The following is a 26,134-nucleotide window of genomic DNA, read 5'->3' as shown; positions in this document are numbered from 1 at the left end:
TTGCATTGTTGAAAATAATGCTATAGTGGTATTTTGGGGGTGGGGGTGGGGGTGGGAAGAAATGCAGCAAGCAACCTGGATGGATAAGGCAAGGTAGAATAATTATTTTAAGTAATTAAAGGCAATTATGTTTGCCCTGGGTACTCACAATGTTGACCCCTTTTACATTGTTCCCCATGCCAGTATTTCTCTTCTTGAGAAGGGCAGTGTTGGGTTATTTCCTGTCTCATAACAGCAGAGATTGTAAGCTACAACTGTTGCAGCTGTTGCATCTCTATGGAAAATGGAAAAGTTTGTAATTATTACCCAATCTGTTTCAAAGTTTTAGTTTTTAGGTATAAATTATTCTCTTTTAAGACCCTAGTAATATACTTATATTAAATCCAGATTTCCTTTAGATTTAAAAAAAAAAAAATAATGATACAGGGACTTCTCATTATTGAAAAATTGAGCTAATATATTTATTTTTTAAATTAAAATGTAATTTGATTTTTACTCACCTTGATACAATATTAGTATAGTAATAGGAAAACTAGCATTAGCAACCTGCACTCTCCAGCTTGGAACAAGGCAATTTTGGAATGAGTGCTAGTGACTTAAGCAGCTGGTGCTTATTTGCCTCTTTAGAACATTTTTAAATCCTGCTCTTGTTCCAATATTTATTTTTGAGCAAGGCTGCTTAGATTTAAGCAAGAATTCCATCCTAGTGCATGGTTACATATGTCAAATGGTAGAATATTTTTTAAAAGTCTTGCAGTTCTTGAGTAGTGTGGCAGTGTACATAAATCAAGCTTTAGTAGTAAGACAATTCTACATCCCCAATTATACGTGGGGTCTAGTTTGCGGCTTATTTATGTGCCAATACAATTCCCTTCAGAGGTTTTTTTAAGGTGAGGAGAAGCCCTGTGTGCTTTCAAACTGAGCATAATTGAGCTGAAGGAGATTAATCTAAAATCGTCAGGAAGTTAGATTCTTGTATCCTGCATCTTATTACCTAATATGGATGCATAATTTTTTCTTTCTTCTCTTTGTGTGTGTTAGATCTGTCTTCAGCAAAGCGGAAGTTTGCAGATTCTTTGAACGATTTCAAATTTCGATGTATAGGAGATGCAGAAACAGATGATGAAATATGCATAGGTAAGTGTGGGCAGGCTTCAGAAGCCGCTGGAGCATTTGGTACAAGTTGGCTAATTCAGTTGCTTTAGCAGAAGGAACCCCCATATGTGTAAAATGCCACACACAGTAGACCAGCAAATAATGAGTCTGTAAATGATTAGTCATCACTTTTTCAGCTGGTTAACAGAAGTTGTCCAAAAGTGATGATTTAGGTCTGAAAGCACAGGTTCCTTTTAGTTTAGCTTCTTAGGTCCGTGAGGGAATAGACGTTGAATATAAGTTCCCCATCTGAAAGTGCAGGCTGTAATATTCTGTGGGCAGTTGTACACCTATCAGACAAAACAAAGTAAATAAATGAAGAATGGAATGACGTTTACCGGCTGCCTAAACCAGAATTAGCTCCCTTAGTTATGATTTCAGGAAGCTGCAGGCAATATTTTTTAGCCTGCTTTATTCCAGAATATTACGGAGTAGTTACACTAATGAGGCGAATGATATGTAATTAAAATAGGTGAATACTGCACATGTGTGCTCAACCGTGTGTGTCAAATGACTTTTTGAATCAAGCATTATTGTACTGTTTTTGGAAGATAAAAATAAGGGAGCAACTTGGCAAGACACCAGGTGAGCCATGTTTGGTTCTCCAACAGTTTTGTTTTTATAAAGAGCAAACGTAGTTGGCTAGGGGCCCTGATTCAACACTGGGCAGAAAACCCCTTTCCTTCAACCCCCTTTCTCATTCTATTCCTCATCCTCCAAAGGATCTGGAGGTATACAGGTAGTGTGTTGATATTTGGATTGGAAAAAATGACAAGCCGACCTATTCAAGTAGGATTTCTATTATTAATTCTTCCAGGGGCCATTTTGGGATGGGTTGCTCTTCATTTTTCTGCTGGAAAACATTCAGCCCCACACTGTTACAGTTGTTCCACCAGCACAAGTGTTTCTGCTTGCTGGGTGGAACAGAAACCCTCCTCGTTTACATTTTAATGTGCATGTGCCTTACAAAAATTGAAATGTGTGGTAGCATATATTGAAAACAGTCCTTCTTTGTAACCAAACTTATGTTTTTCTATCTCCCCTCCCCCCCACAGCAAAATCCCTGCAAGAGTTTGCTGCTGTTCTTAGGAATTTAGAAGATGAGCGCATGCGCATGGTATGGACTTTGTGTATGCAAAATAATGTGAGGAAAATCGATGATGAGCTTTTGGGAGTTATAGCAGGGGAAGCGGGGAAGGAACAATCCTTGGCAAAACTTAGAGTCTGGTCTAGGTGAAATAGCACCATGTAATATTTTGTTTTGAGCAGAGTGTCTCCTTGGCATAAGTGATTTAGGGTCTGTAAGTGTGCTATATTTAGAAGCCAAGGTGGTGCATTTTGCTGAGGAACCTGTGGCCTTCCAGATGCTGTTGGATTCCAGTTCCCATCGGCTCCCACCAGCCTGGTCTGGGATGATGGGAGCTGTACTACAGCAACATCTGAAGGGCCACAGAATCCTCACCCCCTGGCATACATTGTGCAGTGTCAAGGCTTTGATATATCTGCTGGCCATGGGAAGAAGACTGTGAAGAATTTCTGTGCCGCTCTTGCCTGCTTTGGCCAATGGCCATGGTATAGCTCAACAGCCAGAATTGTCAGCTTTTGTTCCTCAAAGAATAGCAATATTCATCCCTTTGGGAGTAAGTCTTGGCAGCATAACAGGGAGGGCAAGCCACGATGAACTGCCTGCCACTGAATCCAGTTGGTCTGGCACTCAGAGAACAAAGACCCAATTATCCAGTACAGCTTGTTTATACATTTTTGCTCTCGCTTGGAGTAAAGTTTCCCTGATAGCATTGAATGTAGAAGTTGTTGTAGAGATGGGCCAAATGTGCTGAGTGTGTCCACATTTTCCATCCTCACAGATACTTCCAATAACTCAGCAACAGACAGATGCCACCGTCACCCACACACATGTATGCCTGTGGTAGTTGCACACTTTCTCTTTCTTCGAGAGCTAGATCCCAGTTCTCTTGCTACTGTTTCCAAACACCTGTTGATCAGCTCAGCAGAAACACATGTACGCAGTTAGAAAAGAGAAGCACAATATAAATTGCGGTAAGGTAGAAGAGCTAAAATTCACACTAGCAGGGGGGAGAATCTCAGCCCAGAAGCTTGGCAAAAAAGAGAGGTGCTAACAGAACGACTATGGAGGGGGCCAATGACATCTTCACGTACGGAGTTCAGTAAGCTGGGCACTGCAACCAAGAAGGCCCAGTTCTGTGAGTATATTGGGATAGTAAATGCCCACATGTATGGACACGCATGGATGTTAAACTGTAAATTTGGATGGAAGGAATCAGATTTAAACTCTCACAGGTATAGACTGCTGAGATAAATTTTGAAGGGGAAAACTGAATTCTCAGCAAGATTCATCAGTCATGTTGACAAGCCCAGAGTCATTACCTCAGTTACTGCCCCACTTCGGAAATTTAGAACTCTCTCTCTCTCTCTCTCTCTGTGTGTGTGTGTGTGTGTGTGTGTATTGTTTCAGGATCTAATATTTACCCTAACTGTTGTGCGACTTCATCACTCCATCTTGTTATTGTTGTCTGAGTGTTCAAAGTTTATTTGTTGTAAACTGTTTAGAAGCTTCAAGCAAGCGGCATATAATTTTTTTGTTAAACAAATAAATGTTTCAAACTAAGAAAAAACTGCATCACAGAACAATATATTGAATAGGGTTGAGCTATTCAAACTGTTGAATGCCACAACTTCCTTCTGTTTTATAAGGGCCTAGGTGAACTGGGCTGTAATCCTATGCCAATTAGCCTGGGTGTTAGTCTTATTGAACTCAGTGGGGCTGCTGAATCAACACATAGGATCACACTCTCAGGCATATCGTACTGCTTGTGAATTGTTCCTGCTTGAAGTATTTACATGTAAATGCCAGTTATTTTTATGTCATCATCCTTAATTATATGCTCTGCAAATTTCTGAGTCATACAAGTTTCTCAGGAGGGAAGAATATCCTATATTCAAACAGAATTCTAGTAATTGAGCACAGGAGTTAGGAAGCATTTATCAGAATGAAGGAATCTGAATGTTTTTTCTTTACTGTCATCAGATTGAGAATGCTGGTGAGGTCTTAATCACACCTCTGGAGAAATTTCGTAAGGAGCAAATTGGTGCTGCTAAGGTAGGTAGATAAGTGGCGAATGATAATCTTGAAACCCTTTGTCTATGCTGGAGGTTTGAAAGTCACAACAGATGTAGTATGTTGGGATTTTGAAAAATGTATGAATTCCTCGATTACAGTATTTTGCTGCATCCTATAATGTCCAGCATAACCTTTGTCTTGTTTAACAGCAGCAAAGCAAAGTCTCTGCCTAAGCCTACGCCTTTTATATAAGGTATATAAGGTATATGTTATTTATTTACGCTTAAAAATATATATTTCAAGGCTACTGTACAGGGTAGTGCCCACAGAAGACACCTTACCACAATGACAATTTACAGAATATCAATAATAAAACCATAAAACTGTCAAATTGCCCCCTCCCCTGAAAAGCAGTCAGTAAAGATACACAGCAAAAGCAAGCCACAACTTCTGTTGTCTATGTTCTGGTACAACTCTAGGTTAGATTACTGCAACATGTTATATGAAGGGCTGGCCTTGAAGACAGTTTGCAGCTGGTACAGAATTAAGTGGCCAGGTTGCTCGCCAGGGCAAGATGGCCTGACTGCACTGGCTGCCAATTAGTTTCTGGTCCCAATTCAAAGTGCTGTTTTTGACCTTTAAAGCCTTAAATGACCCAGGACTGGAATACCTCAAGGACTGCCTCTCCCTATATGAACTGATTCAGACCCTGCAATCTGAGGCCCTTCTTCGTGTGCCGCCTACATGAGAGGTCAGGAGGTTGGCAGCAGAAGAATAGGTCTTTTCTGTGGTGGCTTCCCGTTTGTGGAATGGTGTCCCCAGAGAGGTTCATCTGGCACCTGCATTATGTATCTTTAGGTGCCAGGCATTAAGGTTTTTCTATCACTGGGCCTTTGGCTGATTAACATTTTATGGGTTTGGGGGAGGTTATTGGTTTGTTTTTGTTTTATTATGTATTTTGTGTTCTCATTTTGTATTTTTATGTTGTGAACTGCCCTGTGATCTTTGGATGAAGAATGGTATACTAATACTAATACTGCTGCTACTACTACAGTGGTGCCTCGCAAGACGAAATTAATCCATTCTGCAAGTTTCTTCGTCTTGCGGATTTTTTCGTCTTGTGAAGCACGGATGCACCCTGGTACTGTATTATAATGGGATAGCAGGCAAAGCACAAAGCGGGTCGCTCCCCAGCAGGAGGAGTTTCCCCAGCCTGGAGGATCTGTTGCCGGGAAGAGGCAAAGACACCCCCTCCCACCTCCCCACGAAAACAGCCCCCCTTCCTCTGTCGCCAAGCCTTGCCGCGTCTTCGCTCCGCCAAACCGCGTCCCACATCAAAGCCCCAGCCCGCTCCTCTCCCTCTCTCTCCACGAGGTGCCAAAGGAAGTTCGAGCCCAGGAACCGAGGGTGGACGCACGAAGCGCCCGGCGCGGACTCTCCCTTGCTCCCCCCGTTACCTTGCGCCACGCCGCCGGGCTCCCCACAGTCTCGGCAGCTGCTCCCGGCTTCTTCCCACCCCCACAAAGGCGCCTTCGCGGCGGCCCAAGCGCAGTGGATGCCTCCTCCTCCTCCTCCTCCTCCTCCTCCTCTGTCCCGCCTCCTCCTGCCTTCGCGCAGTTAGGGCAAAATGGAGCAGCCACGTGGGGAGGGGGGGAGAGAGAGAGAGGCAGAGGCGGCACAGAGACCCAGCCAGATCCGCTGGATCCCAGCTCACCTGCCTCCTCTGTGCCCTCTCCAGAAGAGGATCCCTCTGGAAAAGGTAGGTCGCTCCCTCGCTTGCTCCCTGCCAGCCCAGTTCCCGCTTCAGAAGGAAACAAACTCGCAAGACGTTTCGTCTTGCGAAGCAAGCCCATAGGGAAATTCGTCTTACGAAGTACCTCAAAAACCGCAAAACCCTTTCCTCTTGCGAGTTTTTCGTCTTCCGAGGCATTCGTCTTGCGGGGCACCACTGTACTACTAATTAATAATAATAGTGGGTTATGCCCAGGGGCTGGATGTTGTCCATTGCTGCTGAAAATGCACAAGAATATGCACTACTTAGTACCATGATGCCTTGGCATTCTTCATGGGCTTGTTCATTAGCTGACATTAGTGAGGGAAGAAGAAAGCAGGAGAGCAGCAGCAGGAAGTCTGCTGCTGTATTTTCAGGGGAGTCTCTCAACCTAAAACCCCATCTTTCATCTCAGAAATTTCTGAGATTAGGCACAGCTCTAATTTTTACTCAGTTTCTGTGAGGCATTGTACCTTTTGTCCTCTGTCTTGTCTTGCTTTGTTACTATAACAACTTGTTGCTGCTCTTAAGATATATGGGCTTCTGCCAGTTTCACTTTCCTTCAGCCTTTCTTCTTGTAAAACAGAGGCTTCTTGTAAACTCTTTATTGAAGAGGCTCTGATTTTGGTGTTTGATTTACAACGTCACCTAGGAGTGACACCAGAGCTGGAATCGAATTGCACAAGGCGGTGGAATTAATTTGATGTTAGCAAAGGCCATAACCTAAAACAGGGGTAGTCAATATGGTGTCCTCTAAATTTAGTTGGACTCCAGCTAGCATGACTGGGGTGAGGATGATGGGAGTTGTAGTACAGTAAAATTTTATGTTAAATTTTTAGAATTAATAAAAGAGCATGTTAGCATTTGGATCAACCTTCCTTTGACATGCTGAAGTACTGCGGCAATGCAATTATTGTTGATATGTATATGACATATTTTGGCAGGAAGCCAAGAAAAAATACGACAAGGAGACGGAGAAATATTGTGGTGTGTTAGAAAAGCACTTAAACCTGTCTTCCAAGAAGAAGGAATCCCAACTTCAAGAGGTGAGATTGGCTTCTTGTTTTCTTGTCACGCTTCCCTGTTATAGACCCCATTAATTGCTTATGCACTTCAGGGCTCAGGCTGCAATGAGAAAGAAAGGCCTTTTCTGAAGTTTCTGGAACTTGGTTTTAAGAGCCCAGGCAACACAATATGTTAAAACCCATTTTTGCAATTTTAAAAAACAAAAACAACTCTTGAATTTGAGACTACGTGAGCTCTTGTTTTGAGCTTTGTTAGGGCATGGATTATGAATATGTTAAGTGAAATACATATTGGCTGCTGGAGTCAAGCTGCTGTTGGTGCCAATGGAAGCTTTCCTCCGGATGTAGAAAGCATTGTTGAAGGGGGATTTTTGCTGGGACTGTGGCAAAGTAGGAAAGAATTAAACTCCTTCTTCCTGTTTGTCTCCTGCAATGATTTCCTTCACATTGAAGTCATTATTGTTTTTTAAAATGTGTTGTTTGTTCCTAAAATAAATAGTTTTAAGATTCAGGGGTTCACCTCCAGAATGAAAGGGGGAAGGAGAATTTGCTGTAGCCAAGAGAATGTGATCCTTCGATGATGTAAAAACAATGATATTGAAGACAGTGGCATGTTAATCGTTTTTTGAGAACTGCAGTCAGTGTAAACAAAGGATAGGCAGACTGAGGAACCGTTTGATTTACTTAAAATACAACAAGTTATTAGAATCCCAGCCGATCTCTAATATTTGGCGAACGCATCCAATAACTGTTTGATGGTTAGCTGTTGTGCAGTAATTGTGGTGAATATTGGACTAGTGAAACTTATGGGTAGTGAAATTTCTGAGGTAATGGAATGTTTGGGAACATCCTGGCTACTCAAGAGAGCAAGGCTGCTGGCAACAAAAACCTCTATTTTGTGAAAGAGAGGAACAGTAGCTAGTTTGCTGAGATTAAAAAAAATTGTTGTGAGGAGGAGCTCTGAAGGGCAGACAAGGGCTTGGATAGAAAGTCAGAGGACTCTAATGAAACCTAAGGAACAAAGAGTGTACATGCAGTATCGCTGAAGGAAAGAGGCAGATGGAGCAGTGGACTGAATTAATATAAATTAATATGAGGCGGGGGCAGAGATGGATGGCAGGGATGACTGAGGAAAAACTGTGGGTTGTGGGATAGGGAACTAAAGGGCCTGGTGTAGACCCTGAGAGGACCCTTGTGCCTTACAGCACACCCACCCATGTGTTCTGCCAGTCATTGTTTCCGCCCTTACTCAGTTTTGACCTGAGAAACCTGAGGAGTTAGTGAGGGCAGTCAGACAGTGGCGTGCTGAATTTTGTCTATCAATTAGAACTAACTAGCTAATTGTTTGCCTCCTTTCAGCTACAATTCTTGTATGTAACCACTGAATAATGGCGCCACCTTGTGGACATCTTTCACATTCATCTTTAGTTCTGGGTACTTTTGGAAAAGAAGTTACATTAAACATTTTATTTTTGCCAGAAGGAGCTCTGAGCTTTCCATTTTAGATATGCCTCCGTATTTGGTGCTTAGAATGCCTGATAGCCATTGAGCCCTCACTAATTTTACCTTTACAAGCTCTTTGTACGCTCAAGCTATCTTGACTGAGTGACAGCTTCGCCTGAGTGATATTTTGGTTTAGGTGCCTTAGATTTTGAATGAGGTGTCCAAATGTTTTCAGCTTCCATATGGAAGCAGGGGTGCCTCAGCCTTGAAATGTCTGAGGATTTAGCTATTGAGCTAGGATTTCAGAAGGGGAAGCATGCCAGAAGAATGACAAATGTGTGTGGAGAAGATCGTTGTTTGTGGTAATTTTAGAAGAGTGGGTGCTGTGCTTCATTAATAACATACAGCTGCTTCGCGGGTGTGTCTGGCTCAGCCAAAGACAATAGTTCATGTGTTGAGAGCTCTGAGTTTCTTCTGCTGGCCAAACATCTGGGAGGTTGGAATTCATTTAGTTGCTTAGCAAGCCTGCTAATATGGCACCATGTCTTACTGACTTCACTTAAGAGTATCCCACTCCTTGTACACTGGACCCTTGTGAACATTAGTATTTACTTTATATTTTTGTATTTCATATGCTGCTCAATTTAACCATATCCCTTGGGTGTTTTCACAAATCTAAATCAGTAAGATACAAATACCGTCAGCTGTCATAGATTTAAAACAACCTGCTCAAAAGTTCATAAAAAGCAGGCATGAGCCCAAACAATAAGCAGCATAAAATCAGCAATATTTGTAAATGTATAAATAGTTATAAATGTATTCAAATGCTTAGGAGAATTAGGAGGTCTTCATTTGGTGCCTGAAAGATCCTAAGGTGGGTAACCGGGGGAACATCCCATAATCGAGGCATGACCACTAAGGAGGCCTTCAAGCTGCCTTTGAGTTACATAAACTTGAGAGACCCTGGTTCAATGCCCCCTCTCAGCCATGAAGTATACTAGGTGACTTTGGTCCAGTGACCTACATTTTGTAGGATTGTTGTAAAGTTAAAAGGGAGAAGAAGCATGCACTGTATGCCTTCCTGACCTTAGAGGAAGATAGATTTACGAATTATGAATACGCAAATTAATATAACACTACCAACAACCAACCTAGCAGTTCGAAAGCACATCAAAGTGCAAGTAGTGCAAATGCAAGTAGATAAATAGGTACCGCTCTGGCGGGAAGGTAAACGGCGTTTCCGTGTGCTGCTCTGGTTCACCAGAAGCGGCTTAGTCATGCTGGCCACATGACCCGGAAGCTGGACACCGGCTCCCTCGGCCAGTAAAGCGAGATGAGCGCCGCAACCCCAGAGTCGGGTACGACTGAACCTAATGTTCAGGGGTCTCTTTACCTTTACCAACAACCAACAACTCCTAACAGCTTGTGAGAAATCTAAGCAGTAGCTGTTTGGTGCCAATTTAGATCTCATGCTGTTTCTTTGTGAATAATTCAAATAAAAGGAATTATTTCCTTTTTTTTTTTTAAAGGAGATTCATTCTGGGAAACCCTGAAATTCCTTCAGAGCCTAGGGTTCCTCAATGAGATGGAGAGTAATTGTTCTTGTGGACTTGGTATAATGTTTGGATGTCCTGTCTACTTTTTTCTGGAACTCAACTTTCTTTTGTGAAGATTACTGTGCAAGCAGTACTTTGCATAATATTGGTGGCAAATGTTAACATTTAATAGCTGCTTTGTATCTTTTTAATCCACATGGTGATTTGACAGGCAGACAGCCAGGTGGACCTGGTTCGACAGCACTTCTATGAAGTCTCCCTTGAGTATGTCTTCAAAGTACAAGAAGTTCAAGAGAGGAAGATGTTTGAGTTTGTGGAACCAGTAAGTAAACAGTCGTGGCTTTTCATTGTTACCCTGTGAACTGTTTTATGGTATAGTAGATATTGGAGATGGTTCTAACTGCTTGCTTGCAGTTCAGATGGGAAAACTGACAAACAGCTGCTGTGAAGTCTCCTACACTTTAAAAAGAATCAATTTTGTCACAGTGATTGAGTTTCCAAAAAGGCATTAATGATAGAGTAACAATGTTGGAGTGCCTTCTGTTTTCTCATAAACTGTGAGACAATCGTCTGAATTTGAATAGGATCACTAACAGTGGCCTTCATCAGTCTCACACCTAAGCAGGATGGGACCTGTTGCCTTTTGTGGTGTGGTCTCAAATCACCTGGAAGTGTGTGCCTGTGAATATCACAGTACCTCCCAGTTTTCCTCCCTCTTGCAATGGTTGGTTGAAACAGAGCTGACTTTATTAACCTCTTCTGTACTTGATATGATTGCCTCACAGGATTTCAGCTAAACCCCATAGACACTAATTGACAAGCACAATCTGTAGAGTCCTGTAATTTTTTAGGTCCATGGAATTGTAAAAGTAAATTAAAGGAAACGAGAAGGCAGTGGGTTATAATACAGTCCAGAACAGGCTGAGACTCTATTACCGGATCTGCCAGCCTTCTGACTAAGAGCAATATTAAGCTTTACCTTAGTTTAACAACATTCAGCCTATAACTGATTTCAGTCTGTGGTTCAGAACCTCCAAGAGGTTGTGTTCCAAAGCCTCTCTCTGTAAATACTGAATAAAAAACGGATGATCAGAATTTTTTTCCTTGCTGGGCAACCGGCTGTGGGAGTTTCTTGCAGCCACCTGCCAGCCGGGGAGCCACTGCAGAAAAGGCTTGTTCTCATGTTGCCGCACTCTGGACCTCTCATAGAGGAGGCACAGAAAGGGGCATCAGATGATGACCACAAGGTTTGGGTCCCTTCATATGGGAAGAGGCGGTCCTTGAGATACTGCGTTCCTGAACTATTTCTGTAACCATCAACATAACCAGAGCCACTTTCAGTGCTGAAAGCAGGTCAGGACTGAAATGGGTCAAGGTACAAGAGAGATAATTTATTACGGTCAAAGACCAGCTCACATAACACAATAAAAACAGCATTCATAAAGATAAAATATACAATCAGAGCAGATTGCAGCAATAGCTCATGAGTTAAAATTGAGGTCAAGGTAATTAATCCCATCCACAAATTCCTGAAGCTGGACCACCACCACATGCTCAAGCACCTTACCCAAGTAGGGAATGTATGACACCATATCCTGAGAGGGCTTGTGTAGAGAACTGAAGCTGAGACATTAGTGCGTTCATGGCTGAGGTAACATTTAGTAAGTTGTCTGATCCACACCTCATGTTTTCCTAGGCAGTACTTTCAGTCAATTCTCTTCGGAAGCAGTATTTTTGTTAGGCAGAAATTTCATCATTGGTATGCAAGGTTTTTACATTCCGAAAGCGTATGTTAGTAGCTTCTGAATAGAGAGGTTTGCCTATTACTCCCTCCAAACGATAAAAAAAAATAGACCTGTTCATTTCATGTATTCCTCAAAATAGCTTTTGTGATTTTATGGTCCTGGGACACTACTGACTTCATCTGAGCCGTGTTTCCATTATTGTAAAATGAAGATTGGGTGGGTATCCTTTCCTTCCACCCTGGAGCTTTGAAGGAATAAAGTCCACAGTACTCTTACCAGTACAGTGGTACCTCTGGATGCGAACAGGCTCCGTTCCGGAGCCCCATTCACATCCTGAAGCGAACGCAACTTGCGCGTGCGCAGGTCATGTTTCGCCGCTTCCGTGCATGCGCGTGATGTCGTTTTGAGCGTCTGCGCGAGCGGCGAAACCCGGAATTAACACGCTCTGTTACTTCCGGGTCACCGTGGAGCGCAACCTGAAAATGCTTAACCTGAAGCTACTTCAACCCGAGGTATGACTGTATAGATAAAACGACAAAATTCTTGCGTAACTTCTGTATCTGACCTGCAGATGGCACTAGGCATTGCTGATGCGTTGCTTAAATTGTTTTGTGGAATGTTTCTAAACCACATTCAGTGTGTATGGTGTGTCTGTGTGCACACAAACACAGGGAAAGTACAGAATGACTATTTATTTAAAATGGGGCAAAGAGTGGCAAGCAGGAGAAGGGGTGTGAATTAAAGAAGCTCTTTAAAATGTGGCATGTTTTACATATGTGTTATGTTCCTGAGTTGAATGCACAAATCCCAGATGCAGTATAATGTAGTCCTCTTGAGACTGAGCAGGACATCACTCACCTGAGAGAGTGAGGCATGGCTACATATATGCTTGAGCCTTTTGCTCACTGAAGGTCTTACCAGGCCTTTCAAGTTAAATTTAAAGGCTTAAGTGGACGAAAATGCTTTAAAGAAGCTGTCTGCTACTGTCAGTACTGTGATCTGTATCAGAAGAGAAGTTTTGAAAGCTCCAGAGGTTGCAGTGTCATACAATAATGCTAGTAAAAGAGTGATTAAAAAAGCAAACCTGTTGCGTACATTTAGACTAGGGATGCTTTAGTTCAGAGGTTGCAAAGTGTTTTGGCATAGAAACTGTTGTGGGTATCACACATGTGCAACAACTCTCCCCAGATGTAATCGCCGCCCCCCCCCATTAGATGTGTGTGTGTGGAAAGAAAGCCTTCTGTTGCTTAAAGAAGGCCTCTTTTAAGCCTGATTTTAGTGCAGGAATGGAACTCTGTGGGCATCAGGGAAGGCCTCTGGTGGCAGATCTGTGCCCATGGGTACTTTGCCGGTGACCCATGTTTTAGTTAGAAGTAGGTCCCATTGAGTTCAGTGGTGCTTACTCCAATATAGGTGTGCAGCCATGTTGTGGATGTAACTCCTATTTTGGTCAATAGGACTAATTCCTAGGTATGTGTGCACAGAATAACTGTAGTTTCTTTTCTTTTTTCCTTTGGGGGTGCACTGTGATGTTGAATGGGAAGAAAGGGCAGTAGCAATAACTCTCTCCTTGAGTAAACACAGTCGTACCTCGGAAGTCGAACAGAATCCATTCCGGAAGTCCATTCGACTTCTGAAACATTAGACTTCCAAAGCGCGGCTTCTGATTGGCTGCAAGAAGCTCCTGCAGCCAATCAAAAGCCACAGAAGCCCCATCAGACGTTCAGCTTCCAAAAGAAGGTTCGAAAACCAGAACACACAGTCCTGGTTTTTGATCTTTCAGGAGCCGGAACGTTCAACTCCCAAGGTGTTCGGGAGCTGAGGTACGACAGTAGAATCCAGTGAGAGCATGTCTGTCTATCTGTCTCTCTCTTACCTCAGCCACTTGGTGTTTTTTAAAATTTTCCTTCTCTCTTGCAGCTGCTGGCATTTCTGCAAGGACTATTCACATTCTACCACCATGGCTATGAGCTTGCAAAGGATTTCAGTGATTTCAAGACAGAGCTGACAATTAGCATACAAAATGTAAGCACAGAGTGGAATCACTTAACAGAGACAATGCAATTTTACCAACTTTTCACAAAGGATGTTATTGAGAGGTTAAAACTGTACACAAGCAATCCCCACTCCCCCAGTGGACAGGGGGTAAGCATGGTGACCTAACACATAGCCTCCATAGCAGCTTGTTTCCTTCTGTTTATGAATGTTGAGAGCCAGCTGTCTATCCATGTCCATGCCTAAGTGCAATAATTTCAGTAAGTATTTAAAACCATTGTTTGCTTCTTCAAGAATGTGACATCATTTGTGAGTGTTACTGCCAGAAGCTGATGTTGGCAACTTTCAGCCTCCACTTCTCATGTAGGATGAATTGCTTCATAATTGGAAAATTGCCTTGTGGTTTTATGTGGAAGGATTTGCATTTGGGAGGTTCTTAGGTGTATATAGTTATGTTATTGCATACCTGTGTTTCTCAAAATACTGAGGAGGAAATACTGAGGAAAAGAGGAATACTACCTCTTCATCAGTCTTTGAGAAACTCTGGTGTATTTGTGGAATGCTCATACTTTGAACTGGAACTATATGCATACACTAACAGATAAGCGTATCTCTATTCAGATAGCCATAAAAATGGTACTTTTTATTTATATATAAAAATTGCACATGAGAGTTCATAAATGTGCTGTTAGTTCACACCACGCAACCCCTCTGTGATCCCAAGCATGTGTGAGTTTAAGGGTTTATATGAAGCTGTTGGTTCCTTTGTGCACCCATAGCAGTAGCAGCTTCTTTTTCTGGATCCTGTGTGTTTTAAGGCTGGTAAAGGCTACCTAACACCACTTTTTTGCCATCTACTTTAAATGCAGACAAGAAATCGCTTTGAAGGCACAAGATCAGAGGTTGAGTCCTTGATGAGGAAGATGAAGGAGAATCCCCACGAGCACAAAAACATCAGCCCTTTTACAATGGAAGGATATCTCTATGTCCAGGAAAAGCGTATGTGTTGCTTCCCCTGGGATCATGTAGCTGCTATGCAATGGACTTTTGAGTTGACTGGTGATAGTTCTTATTTTAGTTAGGAAAACAGGATGAGCCTCTCTTGTCTGTATGAACAAGGCTGACCTAAGCTCCTGTTGCCTGCGTAGAATCCCCTCCCCAATGTCAAGGTGTGTAGTTCCCCTGAAATAATAATAATAATAATAATAATAATAATAATAATAATAATATAATACCACCAATACCCCACTCTGGGCGGCTGACAACATATCTAAAAACATAATAAAAACATCAATCCTTAAAAAACTTCCCTAAACAGGGCTGCCTTCATCGTGGTGTAGTAGTTAAGAGCAGTGGACTCTGGTGAACTGGGTTCGATTCCCTTCTCCTCCACGTGCAGCTGCTGGGTGACTTGGGCTAGTCACACTTCTCTGAAGTCTCTCAGCCTCACAGAGTATTTGTTATGGGGGAGGAAGGGAAAGGAGACTGTTAGCCGCTTTGAGACTCCTTAGGGTAGTGATAAAGCAGGATATCAAATCCAAACTCCTCCTCCTCTTCTAAAGCTCAGATTGTTGTTTATTTCCTTGACATCTGAAGGGAGGGTGTTCCACTGGGAGGGCACCACTACCGAGAACATGCACAACATTGGTTTTTAAAAGATTTCATTCAACAGTTCTTACTGGCCCCAGTTATCTCTAGCTTAGAAACTTTTATTGAAAGCTTTAAATAGATCCTGCCTTACTTTAAGCATATTGAAAAGGATGCTAGTTGAGCCATTTCTTTTTATACAAAAATGCTACATCATGCTACCCTTTTCAGAGTACAGTTGTGGTGATTATGAATTGATGTTCCTCAACAGCAGTTCCCAGACCTTTCCCCCTGCAGATTAGTGGAAAATTGCTAGAGGTCTCAGTGGACCACTTCATTATTTTTTCTTTTGCAAATCAAAACATATAGATAACTGTTTAATTTTTTAAAAAAATATTCAGTGCTGATGCCATCATCATCAAAACCAGCATGGCATTAATGTAAATAGTGAGACTTTGGTCAGGTTTCTAAGAAGGCTTCTTGGCAAATGTTTAGGGTAAAATTAGTAGACTGCATCAGTGCTGTATTATGAAAATCATGGGCTTTAGGCTAGGGCCTTGTTAGACTGGCTCTGGTTGAAACAGCCTTGATTTCCATAATGGAAAAAAAATCAGGAGTGGGGCCAATTATTTTAATTTATTTAACAAAAGTTATATAGCACTTGATTGTAATAAAAACTCTAAGCAGTTTACAAGAAATATTAAAATTATCAACATTACAAAGAAGCAATTTAAAAATTAAAAGCTAATTAAAATTATTCATTAGCTAAGCTGAGATTTTAAAAATCAACACCTATGTTTCTGAATAGGATTTCCCAAACAAAAATGTTTTAAGCAGATGCCAAAAAGAGTATGTTGAGGGCACCTGTCTGATGTCAATAGGGAATTCCAAAGTGTAGGTACTGCTACACCCAAGACTGCTGTGTTTTGTTTTTTACAAGTGTGCAATGAGTAGTGTGTGGCATATGTAACAATGCCAGTTCCACAGATCAAAATCATTGAGTGGCACATATGTAATAAGCCAATCCCACATGTAAACTGGTCCCAAGATGCTAAGGGCTTTATATACCAATAGTAACACTTGAACTTGGCCTGGTAACAAATAGACAACCAGTGCAGATCTCTGAGCAAAGGTGTTATATGCTCACATGGTCTCACACATGTTGACAGCTGTGCTGCAACATTTTGCACTAACTGCAGTTTCCAGACCAAGCATAAGGGAAGTGCATTGGAGTAATCCAATCTTGAAATTACCAATGCTTGAACTACTGTGGTCAAGCTCTCTGGGTCTAGGAACTGTCATAGCTGTTGTATCAATCAAAACTGGTAAAAGGTGCTTTTGGCCACTGAGGCTACGTGGACCTCAAGTGGCAAAGCTGGATGGATCTAGAAGCACTCCCAGACTGTGTACCTGCTCCTTCAAGGGGAGTGCAACAACATCCAGGGTAGGCGATGGACCAATTTCTTAAACATAGCCAGCACTCATCCATAGTGCCTCCATCTTGCTAGGATTCAAGCTCAGATGTCATGGAGAAATAGAGCCATAATAATGTATTGCTTAGGTGTAAGAAATATTTAGAGTTGCCACCAGACATGGAGTGACTGTTACCTATAGAAAAGGAGCCTCAGGTCTGCCACCTGAGCAGTTGGACTTGCCCTGTGTAAAGTCAACTGGGTGGAGCTTGAAGAGCTTGGCTTTTAAGGTACAACTACTTCATCATTGGTTATTTTTATCTCTGTCTCTAACATCAACCCATTTCAATTATTTTAGGTCATTTTGGAACAACATCCTGGGTGAAGCATTATTGCACATATCACAGTGAATCTAAACGAATAACTATGGTGCCTTTTGACCAGAAGTCTGGCGGAAAGGGGGTGAGTGAAAATGCAAGTATCTAGCTATGTGGACAGTTCTAGGTGTATTTGCTGCTGTTGCTGCTACTACTACCACTATTACTACATTAATAGAAATAATAATAATAATAATAATAATAATAATAATAATAATAATACTTTAAAAATACATTTGGGGATTGTGGAAAATCTGTTCAGTCAAGGTAATATTGTCCTTTTTAACAACTTAGTCCTGAGTGTTGAAATGTCTCACTAGTAATAAATAAACTGCATAGTTAAGACATACCCTAATTCCCGATTTTTACTCTTTTCATTACACACACACACACACACACACATACACACACACATGTTTGGATCCTACCCTTGACATCAGGAGAAAACAATCCTGCTCCCTCTTCCATGTGGCAGCCCTTCAGATATTTGAAGATGGCTTTCATATCATATCTCCTCTCAGTCTCCTGTTTTCCAGGCTAAACATATCTAACTCCCTCAATCTTTCTTCATCAGACCCTTGATAATCTTGGTCACAATATTCTTAATTAATTGATTATATGTGCATTTTTATAAACAAAAATTTCAATTATTATTATTATTATTTTAATTGTAACATTGATGGAACACACTTGGTATTTCTCCCTGTGGTGAGATCAGTGTTGCATGCATCAATCTATTTACATTTGTGTCTCACCTTTATTCCATCATGGAACCCAAGGTCAGTGCATATGTTGTCTCCAGGCAGTCAACCACCCAGGTACTGACCAGTCCCAGACTTGCTTACCTTCGGCAAGTTGGTGGTCTTATCGTGCCTGCAGACCAAATCCTGGGACTAGGTCAAGTGCCTTTAATATTTGTATCAGCACCTGTAGTCCCCCCACCAGCAGCTGTTGTTAAGGGGTAGATTGCTGTTGTACATGAAGGTTCTCTAAGTAGAAAAGCTTGGCTTGTTGGTTACATGTTTGCTAGTGGATGAGGGTCAGTAAATTCGGGCCAACTTTTTTGACTGGGTTAGGAATATGCAATCATTTTGTTTGAATCAATTAATTACACCCACCCCTCATTTTGAAGCAGAGAGAAAGGGGGTGCAAAATGGCCAGGCCACAGACCACTTGTGCGTGCATGCAGATGCATGTATGTGCATGGTGTTAAAATTCAGCATGAGAATTGGGGAGGGGGGCAGTTTTTGTGAGCTTAGGAACTGAAACTGGAGTTGGCTAGATTTCTTTGAGGCTTACCCTGAAAGTACATGCATAGTCCTAGAAGAGAATTTGCCCTGAGATAACTTGGGAAACATTTATTCCAGAATAAGGTTGTTTCATATGAAAACCTTGGAAGCATTTCAAATCTTCAATGAAGTAGGCCCTTCTATGGTTGGACAGGCCTGTGGCTATTATTTTCATGTAGCACAAGGAGGTGCCTCTAGGCAGCAGGTGTTGATGGGGTGCATTTGTTAAGGGAATGGGATGAATCATTACATTCACTTTGGCTTGTCCTGCAGCATTTTATTTACTTGCAGTTGAATTTGCAGTCCTGGGATTCTCCTTAACATAATCATAAAAGAACATTAATATTCCCCTCACTAGGTCAGGTTGTTCTGTGAAGTCACTGCTTGGCACCCACCTGGCTCTGCTTCCCCAATAGAGTAGACCAGTCTCTTCCTGTTGATTTATTTATTATTATTATTTGCAGGATGATTCATGGTCTGGGAATGGCTGTTACCATCAGTGGTATTTCTCTGCCAGAGTAGCCTTTTGTAGTCTTCTCTCCCCATCCCCACCTGATATTTCTAAGAATCACTAAATTGAATCAAATCAAATCCAACAATAGAGGAGTGGCTCTGTCTGATAAGGTGATGGGCATATCTAGTTTTCTTCAAGAAAGGAAATTGGATTACAGTCAATAGTAGTCAAGTGTACAGGACTTCCAGTCATCTGAAAGAAATAGATTACTGGTAAGACTTGTATACTAAGGTTTCTATCCCTGGAAAGACAACATTCTGGTGCCTTAATAGGGTCAAGGGGCAACTTGACCTTGGTGGTGAAAGAATGGAACTCAGAGGAAACTTATTAATCTCAGTTAAATTCTCCCTCTGCCATCACTGTGATTGAACAATGAAGATCTCTCACTCCGCTGCATGAAGGACTTATTGATCCTATGAGATAGCTAGAACCTGCTGTAGCTTCTCTTTGAGGTGGGTGAAGTAACTGTGGTTGGGGTGTGGAACAGGATCTTATTTTGCTGCCTCAAATCCATGTGGTTTATAGCGCCTTTAAATGGTTGTAGACTGCAGTTGTATGTCGTTGTTCACCCTGCACGCATCCTTTTCTTAACGACATATAACATATTCTCAAGACTCTTTGCCCCTAAGTAAATGCCATGCAGATTAAACAATTCATGGAGGCATGAGCTTCCATAAGCAAGTGCCTACTCCACGGGTTGTGATGTTGACCACCACATTAGATGGTTTTTAAAAAGGGGGCTAGATGGATTCATGGAAGTGAGATCTGTCAACAGATACTGGCACTGATAGCTAAATAGGATCTCCAGGGTCACAGAGAGTGCATCACTGAAGACCAGCTGCTGGAGAGCAATAGTTGGATAAGGCTACCTTCCTTTCAAGCCTCGCTTGTGGGCTTTCTGCACCATTGATGATAAGCAGGATGCTGGACTAGAAGGACCTTTGAGCACACCCAGTGGGGCTACCTATCTTAATATTTTTTAAATCAGTTCTGTGGTTGATGTATTTTTACAGGGTTTTCTGTTTGTGATTCTGTGGGGGGTAGATTACAAGTTGTATTGCAACACTGACCTTTTTGTACTGCCTAGTTTTAATCAGTAATCCACATTGGGCCATATGCTACTTACAAAATTAAGACAAGTGACATTCAGAACAAGGCTATTACCAGTATGTTATTTTAAAATATATCTGTAAATTGGTCTAATCTTTGGTCTTCATCTTATGCCAGGGAGATGATGAAGCCATTATTCTCAAATCCTGCACACGTCGAAAAACTGATTCCATAGAGAAAAGATTTTGCTTTGATGTAGAAGCAGTGGATCGGTGAGTTGCATATGTATTTTGCCTTTCTGTCAGTAGGCCCAGCGTGTGCCAGTTCCTGTTTATTAAATTGTATGTTACCAACATAAACACTGATAGTCAAGGCAATGAAAAATTGAGATAGAGGCTATCCTAAATTTCTCTAATTCTCTAGATTCATAGAATATTCTTATAAGAATTGTCTGCATTGTTAATTTTTTTTTACCCATATCAAGCCAGATAGAAGCTTTGGCTGACACTATATTCTTTAGTCTAATAAAGACACAATTAGTGATGTGTCTTTGAGAAGCTTATGTCTTACTTAGTAGCTGTCTGCGTTTTGGGCCCTGGGAGCAGACCTCATGCTTGTTTGCTTCCTTTTGGGTCTAATTCACTATGGGTGGAAGTGAACAACTGAACTGGAAAGTTCTAAATTATTTCAGCGTGAGATCTCTCTAAGCCTGTGCAAATGTGGACCTATCAGTAGTGAAGAAGAAGAAGAGGAGTTTGGATTTGATATCCCGCCTTTCACTCCCTTTAAGGAGTCTCAAAGCTGCTAACATTCTCCTTTCCCTTCCTCCCCCACAACAAACACTCTGTGAGGTGAGTGGGGCTGAGAGACTTCAAAGAAGTGTGACTGGCCCAAGGTCACCCAGCAGCTGCATGTGGAGGAGCGGGGACGCGAACCCGGTTCCCCAGATTACGTGGCTACCGCTCTTAACCACTACACCACACTGGCTCTATGTGGCCATGTGACCTATGTGGTGGAGTGGAGCCTCCCATCACCAACATTGCTACAGCTTACATGTATGGGAAAGTGTGGTCAGGGCTATGCAGATGCATTGGCAGAGCCAATCTGTCACTTTCACTGGTGCAGCCCCAACCTACTTGTGGAGGTGGCTGTCTGGACATCTTTGAACAGTGGAAACTTCTGAACACTGGAAGGCTTCTGAAATGTGTGGGGCCCCCCTTAGACTTCCAGCTTCAGACAGTCACCCTCTGCAAGTTGAAGGGTGATGGTAATGATGATAGAAGAAGGCAGAGCTAGTACTCTTGTTCTCATCTGTTATCTCTAAAAGTGCATACCTGAAATAGGTTACATATTTTTTAAGGTAATATGAAATAAAAGTTCTTTTTCTGAAACATTATTTAGAAAGGTGCTGGAATATTGATAAGGAAATGGTAGATGCTTAATATTCACCTTGTTCAAGCTAAGTTCTTTAACAACAGAAGTCATATGTGTAGTCACACGGAAGAGAGTCAAAAAAAGGTCCTTGATAATGATTATTATTATTATTATTTTACTGAAGCAGCCCAGTTGGAAACAGAATATAGGGAATTTATTTTGGCATTCTGCCCCAGTCGTCTCTCACGCCAACTGATATGCAACTGAATATCTGTTACAATTACAAAATAAACTAGGGGAACAGATAAAATGGATTGGCATTGGGCTGTAGCAGGAATGAGTGAATTGGGAATGGATGGAGTCAGACCAGGAAACACAGGCAATCTGTTTCAGTTTTCCTGTTTTGCATTTCGTGCCACTAAGCAATGGTGCTCCAGAGGCATTAGACAGATGGCATGAGTGATTCCTTCCTGCTTCCAAGCATTAATACCATAAAATCCTTTCATTCATGTGGCTTCAAAATATTGCCACTAACGAGCAACATGGTAAAACAGTGTTGTGCTCATAAATGGCCTTTGCTTTGAGTCAGGCAGCTTGCATTAAATCTCTGATCTGTTCCTCTTAAAGGTAAGAGAGCTATGATGTTTGGAATTGTGCTTTCTCTTATCCTAAAGTAACCATGAACATCACAAATTAAATTCTTAATACGTTTAAGTTTTGTTTTTGCCATACCTAGTGTTTAGTGCAAAACAATAATAGTAATGCCTGGAAGGCAGGCTTTGGTTTTCCATTCCCTTTGATGTTGACAATATGGAGCTAGCATGTAAAAATCCGTATTATATTCATTGTGAAATGAGTGCAAGATAAGGACTGTGAATTGTTGTTGTTGTTCAGACTTTATTAAACAAAAATTGACCCCAAGAACTTTAACATTTCCCCAGAAATTCCCCAGCCACTTAATTATTTTAGTTGATGTATTGCTGTAATTGATGACTTTGGCTTACAAGTAAATAAACAACATTTACCACAGTGTTAAGACAGCGAGTCCAGTTTAATTTCTTTAAAAAAACTGTAACAATAATACACTGAAACCTAAATAACATCAAGTGCATATAACTATTTCCAATCAATTGAAGACTGACTCCCCATAGCTTAAAAAAAGTTGATATGCTGATTGAAGCTTTATTTGTGTGAATTTGTTTTGCTAGAGCAATTTGATAGGACAGACATGATGTAGTGGGATGATGTCTTCAATTCAGAGAATCTTATCACAGCCAGCCGTATGGCCAAACCGCTTTCCACTTCTGTGCCCACGTTATTATTCATCAGTAAAGAGGGGGCCATACCTTTTTTGTTGGGGAATGGTATGAGGGGAGAGGAAGCAGCGTATGCAAGGGAAGATAAAATACACTATCAACAATGTTGACTTCATACAGATTGCTGGACTGCAGCATATGCACAAGTTTTACTATGCAGCCTTAAGCTGGGGCTGTAGAAGAATGCAAACAGCTTGCCGATGATGTCATTCCCATAAATAAGTGGGTTAATGCGTTTCCCTGATTTGTGTCTCTGTAACTTGTTGAACACGACATTTTATCGCCTGAAAGCTTTTCTGCAAACACAGCATCTTCTCTAGATGGTTGCTTCAGTAATTCTTAAAGCATTGCTGAGGAAACATTAGCATGGCTGTTTCTGACCCAGCTGGGGCACACAGCCTGAAATTGTTCATATGCACAGTAAGAACTGAACCATTTAAAGATTTGCTGCATAGCCTGTAGGTGGCAGTCGTGCGTGATTTATTAGAGGATACAACATTTGATTAAGCTAGAAAATAAACATTGCCCAAAGGTGTTGTGCATAAGGAGACTTCCATTGCAGTTGTAGAGTTCAGTTGTTCACATCGCTTAGGACAAGGTTTTTGTGATACTGTTTTAAATTTCTGCTTATTTACATCAGTGTGGAAATTTGTAATTTTTATCATCAAGCAATGTCATCATGTCTGGGGGTGGTGATTAGTCTTTGGCTCCCAAGTCTTTGCTGGACTACTGCAGTTATCACCCCTTGACCATTGGCCATGTTGAGTTGAGTCTAATGATATCTAATGATATCTGGAGGGTCATATGTTACCCACCCCTCATTTAGTCTATGTAGTAATTCTGCTTTCATTCATAACCTCCTTATTTAGTAGCAATCCACTGCTGCATTAAGCTGCCATAACTTGAAGTGTCACTAGTAAGAGGCTTGGAATATATCAGGACTATGGGGAGAATTCAGTGTTGTTCTCTGCTAATTGTTCCACCAGCCCAAGCATTTTAGCTTGCTCGACGGAACAATCTCCGCTCTTTCCCCCCTGCATGCTGTACTGGGGTTTTCCCAACAGCCCTCTGAAGCCAATTTCAGGAGGCGTGGGAGTGGAGGGGGGAACCCTGTTGCGCTAGCAGATATCTTTACTTGGGCTTCTGCTAGTGGCACTAGTTAGTTGCATATGGCCCAGGAGGTGTAAGTCACATAAATTTGTTAATACTCTCAAGAAGTACATTTTTAGCATGTGTATATTTAAAAGAAAAGTTAGGCACAGAGGCTTAGCTTCCTAATAAAACTTAAATCACATTTAGTAAGCCGTTGGCTAATTAAACAACCTATAGCCTTTTAAACTTTTGGGGGTGTTATTATTTTTGCTTACTATTTGCATTTTGTGTTTTTGTGTTTTTACATTGTAACTGCCCTGTGATCCTTGGATGAAGGACAGTATACAATTTTAATTAAAAAATAAAATAAAAAATAAATAGAAATAATTTGAATCATTATTCCTAGCCTGCTATTTGCTATCTTTATCATGATCCATAGTTGTCACTACTTTGACACATAGGGCAGGTGCAAACATAATGATTAACCAAGATGAGCAACAGCCACAGGACCACTCTCCCTTCTCATGTGTGAACTTGGCCCTCCTTCGCACCTGTCCTTAAGTGTTGATACTTTATTATGCATATTCTCATATTAACTGTTGTTAATCCTAACACAAATGCAGTCCTGTGTGATCATGATCTGCTAAAAGAGCTCTACATCCCCATCACATTTGTAACTTATAACTATAGTATGGACTGCCCACTTTTTAAACCTCCTGTTGTAGTAACATGTGCAATGTGACTGCTTTTAGTGGCTGGGCCAACTTTGACAGACTGATATAACTAGTGGTATAGGTTCTATCCCACAAGGCTGCAGTATTAGGCGTGGGAGAGACTTTTGGAGACAGGGGGAGTTAACTGACCTGGTCAAAATGTGTAATTTGGGTGATGGTGGTTTGGAACAGTTTCTTAACTAAACCCCTGAACTAGCCATGTAGATCGATGCTGTTTACGAAGCAGACTCACAGTTTAGCTTCCTGTCCTACCTGCAGCACTTCAGCTTTGTTATATATTCATTTTTCCTCTCTTGGATGAGTTCTGTGCTGGTCAAGTGCAATACAACCTGTACTTGTTCTTTTGCTGTGTCACATTACTAGTGACCTTTGTAGATGAATGAAATCTTGAAATTATCATGTTATGCCTAATGCCATGTAAACTTAAGCTGCATTCTGCCTCTCTCCTCCACCCACCCACTTGTGTACTGTTTTCTAGAGATGTACAAGTGGTGATTCCCAAATGAATGGTTGTTCCCTGTGAATAAGCTGGCAAGAGTTTTGTATGTGAGCTTCCAGCACAGCAATGGATTGTAAATATAATCCAGAATGGAGGGTTCCTAGATGGTAGGGAAGGGATGTACTGTGTCTTGTGTTTGAAAAAATATATCTCTGTAATATCTTGATAGCTACTTAAGAAGCCATGGGTTTAAAGTCTACATTTCACCATAGGATAGGGACCAGGTTTTGATATTTAGGAACTTCCTCCATTCATTTCTACTGTTGGAGTTGAACATGGTTTTTTTCCAGCATTCAGACCTTGTGACCAGTGTTAAAAGACTGGCTCACATTTGTTCTTCTGTCAACTTTTCACCCTTTTACTGTAGGGAGGTAGGAAATGGAAAGGACACTAATTCACAGTCAATTTTCATACAAAAGCTGGCGTGAAACAATAGTTTAGGTCTTAATGATTCTTCTTTTGAGGAACTTCTAGTCCCAAACACGTGAACCGCAAATAGCAGTACAAAAATGGAGATTCTTCCTTATGTCCAGGCACTGTACATACATTCAAAGGGGACTTAAACTGGGGAGTGGGAGGATGTGTTTTCTGATCATTCTGCATTGAAAAGGAAGGTCCAAAGGGGGCTGCGTTTTCAGGGTTTCAGTGGTGCGTACAAACTCTTTTCTGAAGAGGGCAGGCCCAGAAACTGTGGGTACATGGGGGACAAGGTCAGGGTCAATGTGAATGCATTTGATGCACTCATGCATGAGTTAGGGATTCAGTGATTCTTTAAAGTTTTTCTGCTGAACATTTAAACACTGCTACATTTTTAAAAAGGTTGCCTTGTATAATAATAATAATAATAATTTTATATCCCACCATTTCCCCTCAACTTTATCTCACCTAGTTGGAAGAAGTACAGGCATAATAGAAATGCTCTTCAAACAGATGGTTGATTACTCTCTTTAGAGGCTTTGTGAGGTTTTCTGAGAACATAATCACAGACTTTGATAAAATCACAATGGTTGACAGGCTATACAGATGTTCTGTCTTTTTTACTTTGTATTGATTTATCTTACAAATGCTGAAGTGCATGAAATTAGTACTAGTTATTTTGC

The 26,134-nt window shown here is 41.3% G+C and overlaps 1 protein-coding gene across 10 annotated transcripts in view; it reads left to right on the top strand.

Annotated features, from left to right (window-relative positions):
• Positions 1-26,134, top strand: part of ARHGAP26 (Rho GTPase activating protein 26) — a 222,477-nt gene that overhangs the window by 58,139 nt on the left and 138,204 nt on the right. For 4 of the 10 annotated variants that reach the window (XM_080997149.1, XM_080997154.1, XM_080997152.1 and 1 more), the window contains 9 exons: positions 1,042-1,137; positions 2,211-2,272; positions 4,223-4,294; positions 6,971-7,072; positions 10,262-10,372; positions 13,716-13,820; positions 14,660-14,789; positions 17,148-17,263; positions 20,197-20,291. In XM_080997149.1, coding sequence (XP_080853275.1) covers positions 1,042-1,137; positions 2,211-2,272; positions 4,223-4,294; positions 6,971-7,072; positions 10,262-10,372; positions 13,716-13,820; positions 14,660-14,789; positions 17,148-17,263; positions 20,197-20,291 — 889 coding nt within the window. Of the gene's footprint in view, positions 1-1,041; positions 1,138-2,210; positions 2,273-4,222; positions 4,295-6,970; positions 7,073-7,914; positions 8,871-10,261; positions 10,373-13,715; positions 13,821-14,659; positions 14,790-17,147; positions 17,264-20,196; positions 20,292-26,134 lie in introns of those variants that run through there. The other 6 variants (XM_080997151.1, XM_080997155.1, XM_080997153.1 and 3 more) reach the window with 3 other exon arrangements.

Source organism: Podarcis pityusensis (genome assembly GCF_964106645.2).
Source record: "Podarcis pityusensis genome assembly, chromosome: 2".
Classification (NCBI taxonomy): Eukaryota; Metazoa; Chordata; class Lepidosauria; order Squamata; family Lacertidae; genus Podarcis; species Podarcis pityusensis.
This window is presented reverse-complemented; position numbering and strand designations above follow the sequence as displayed.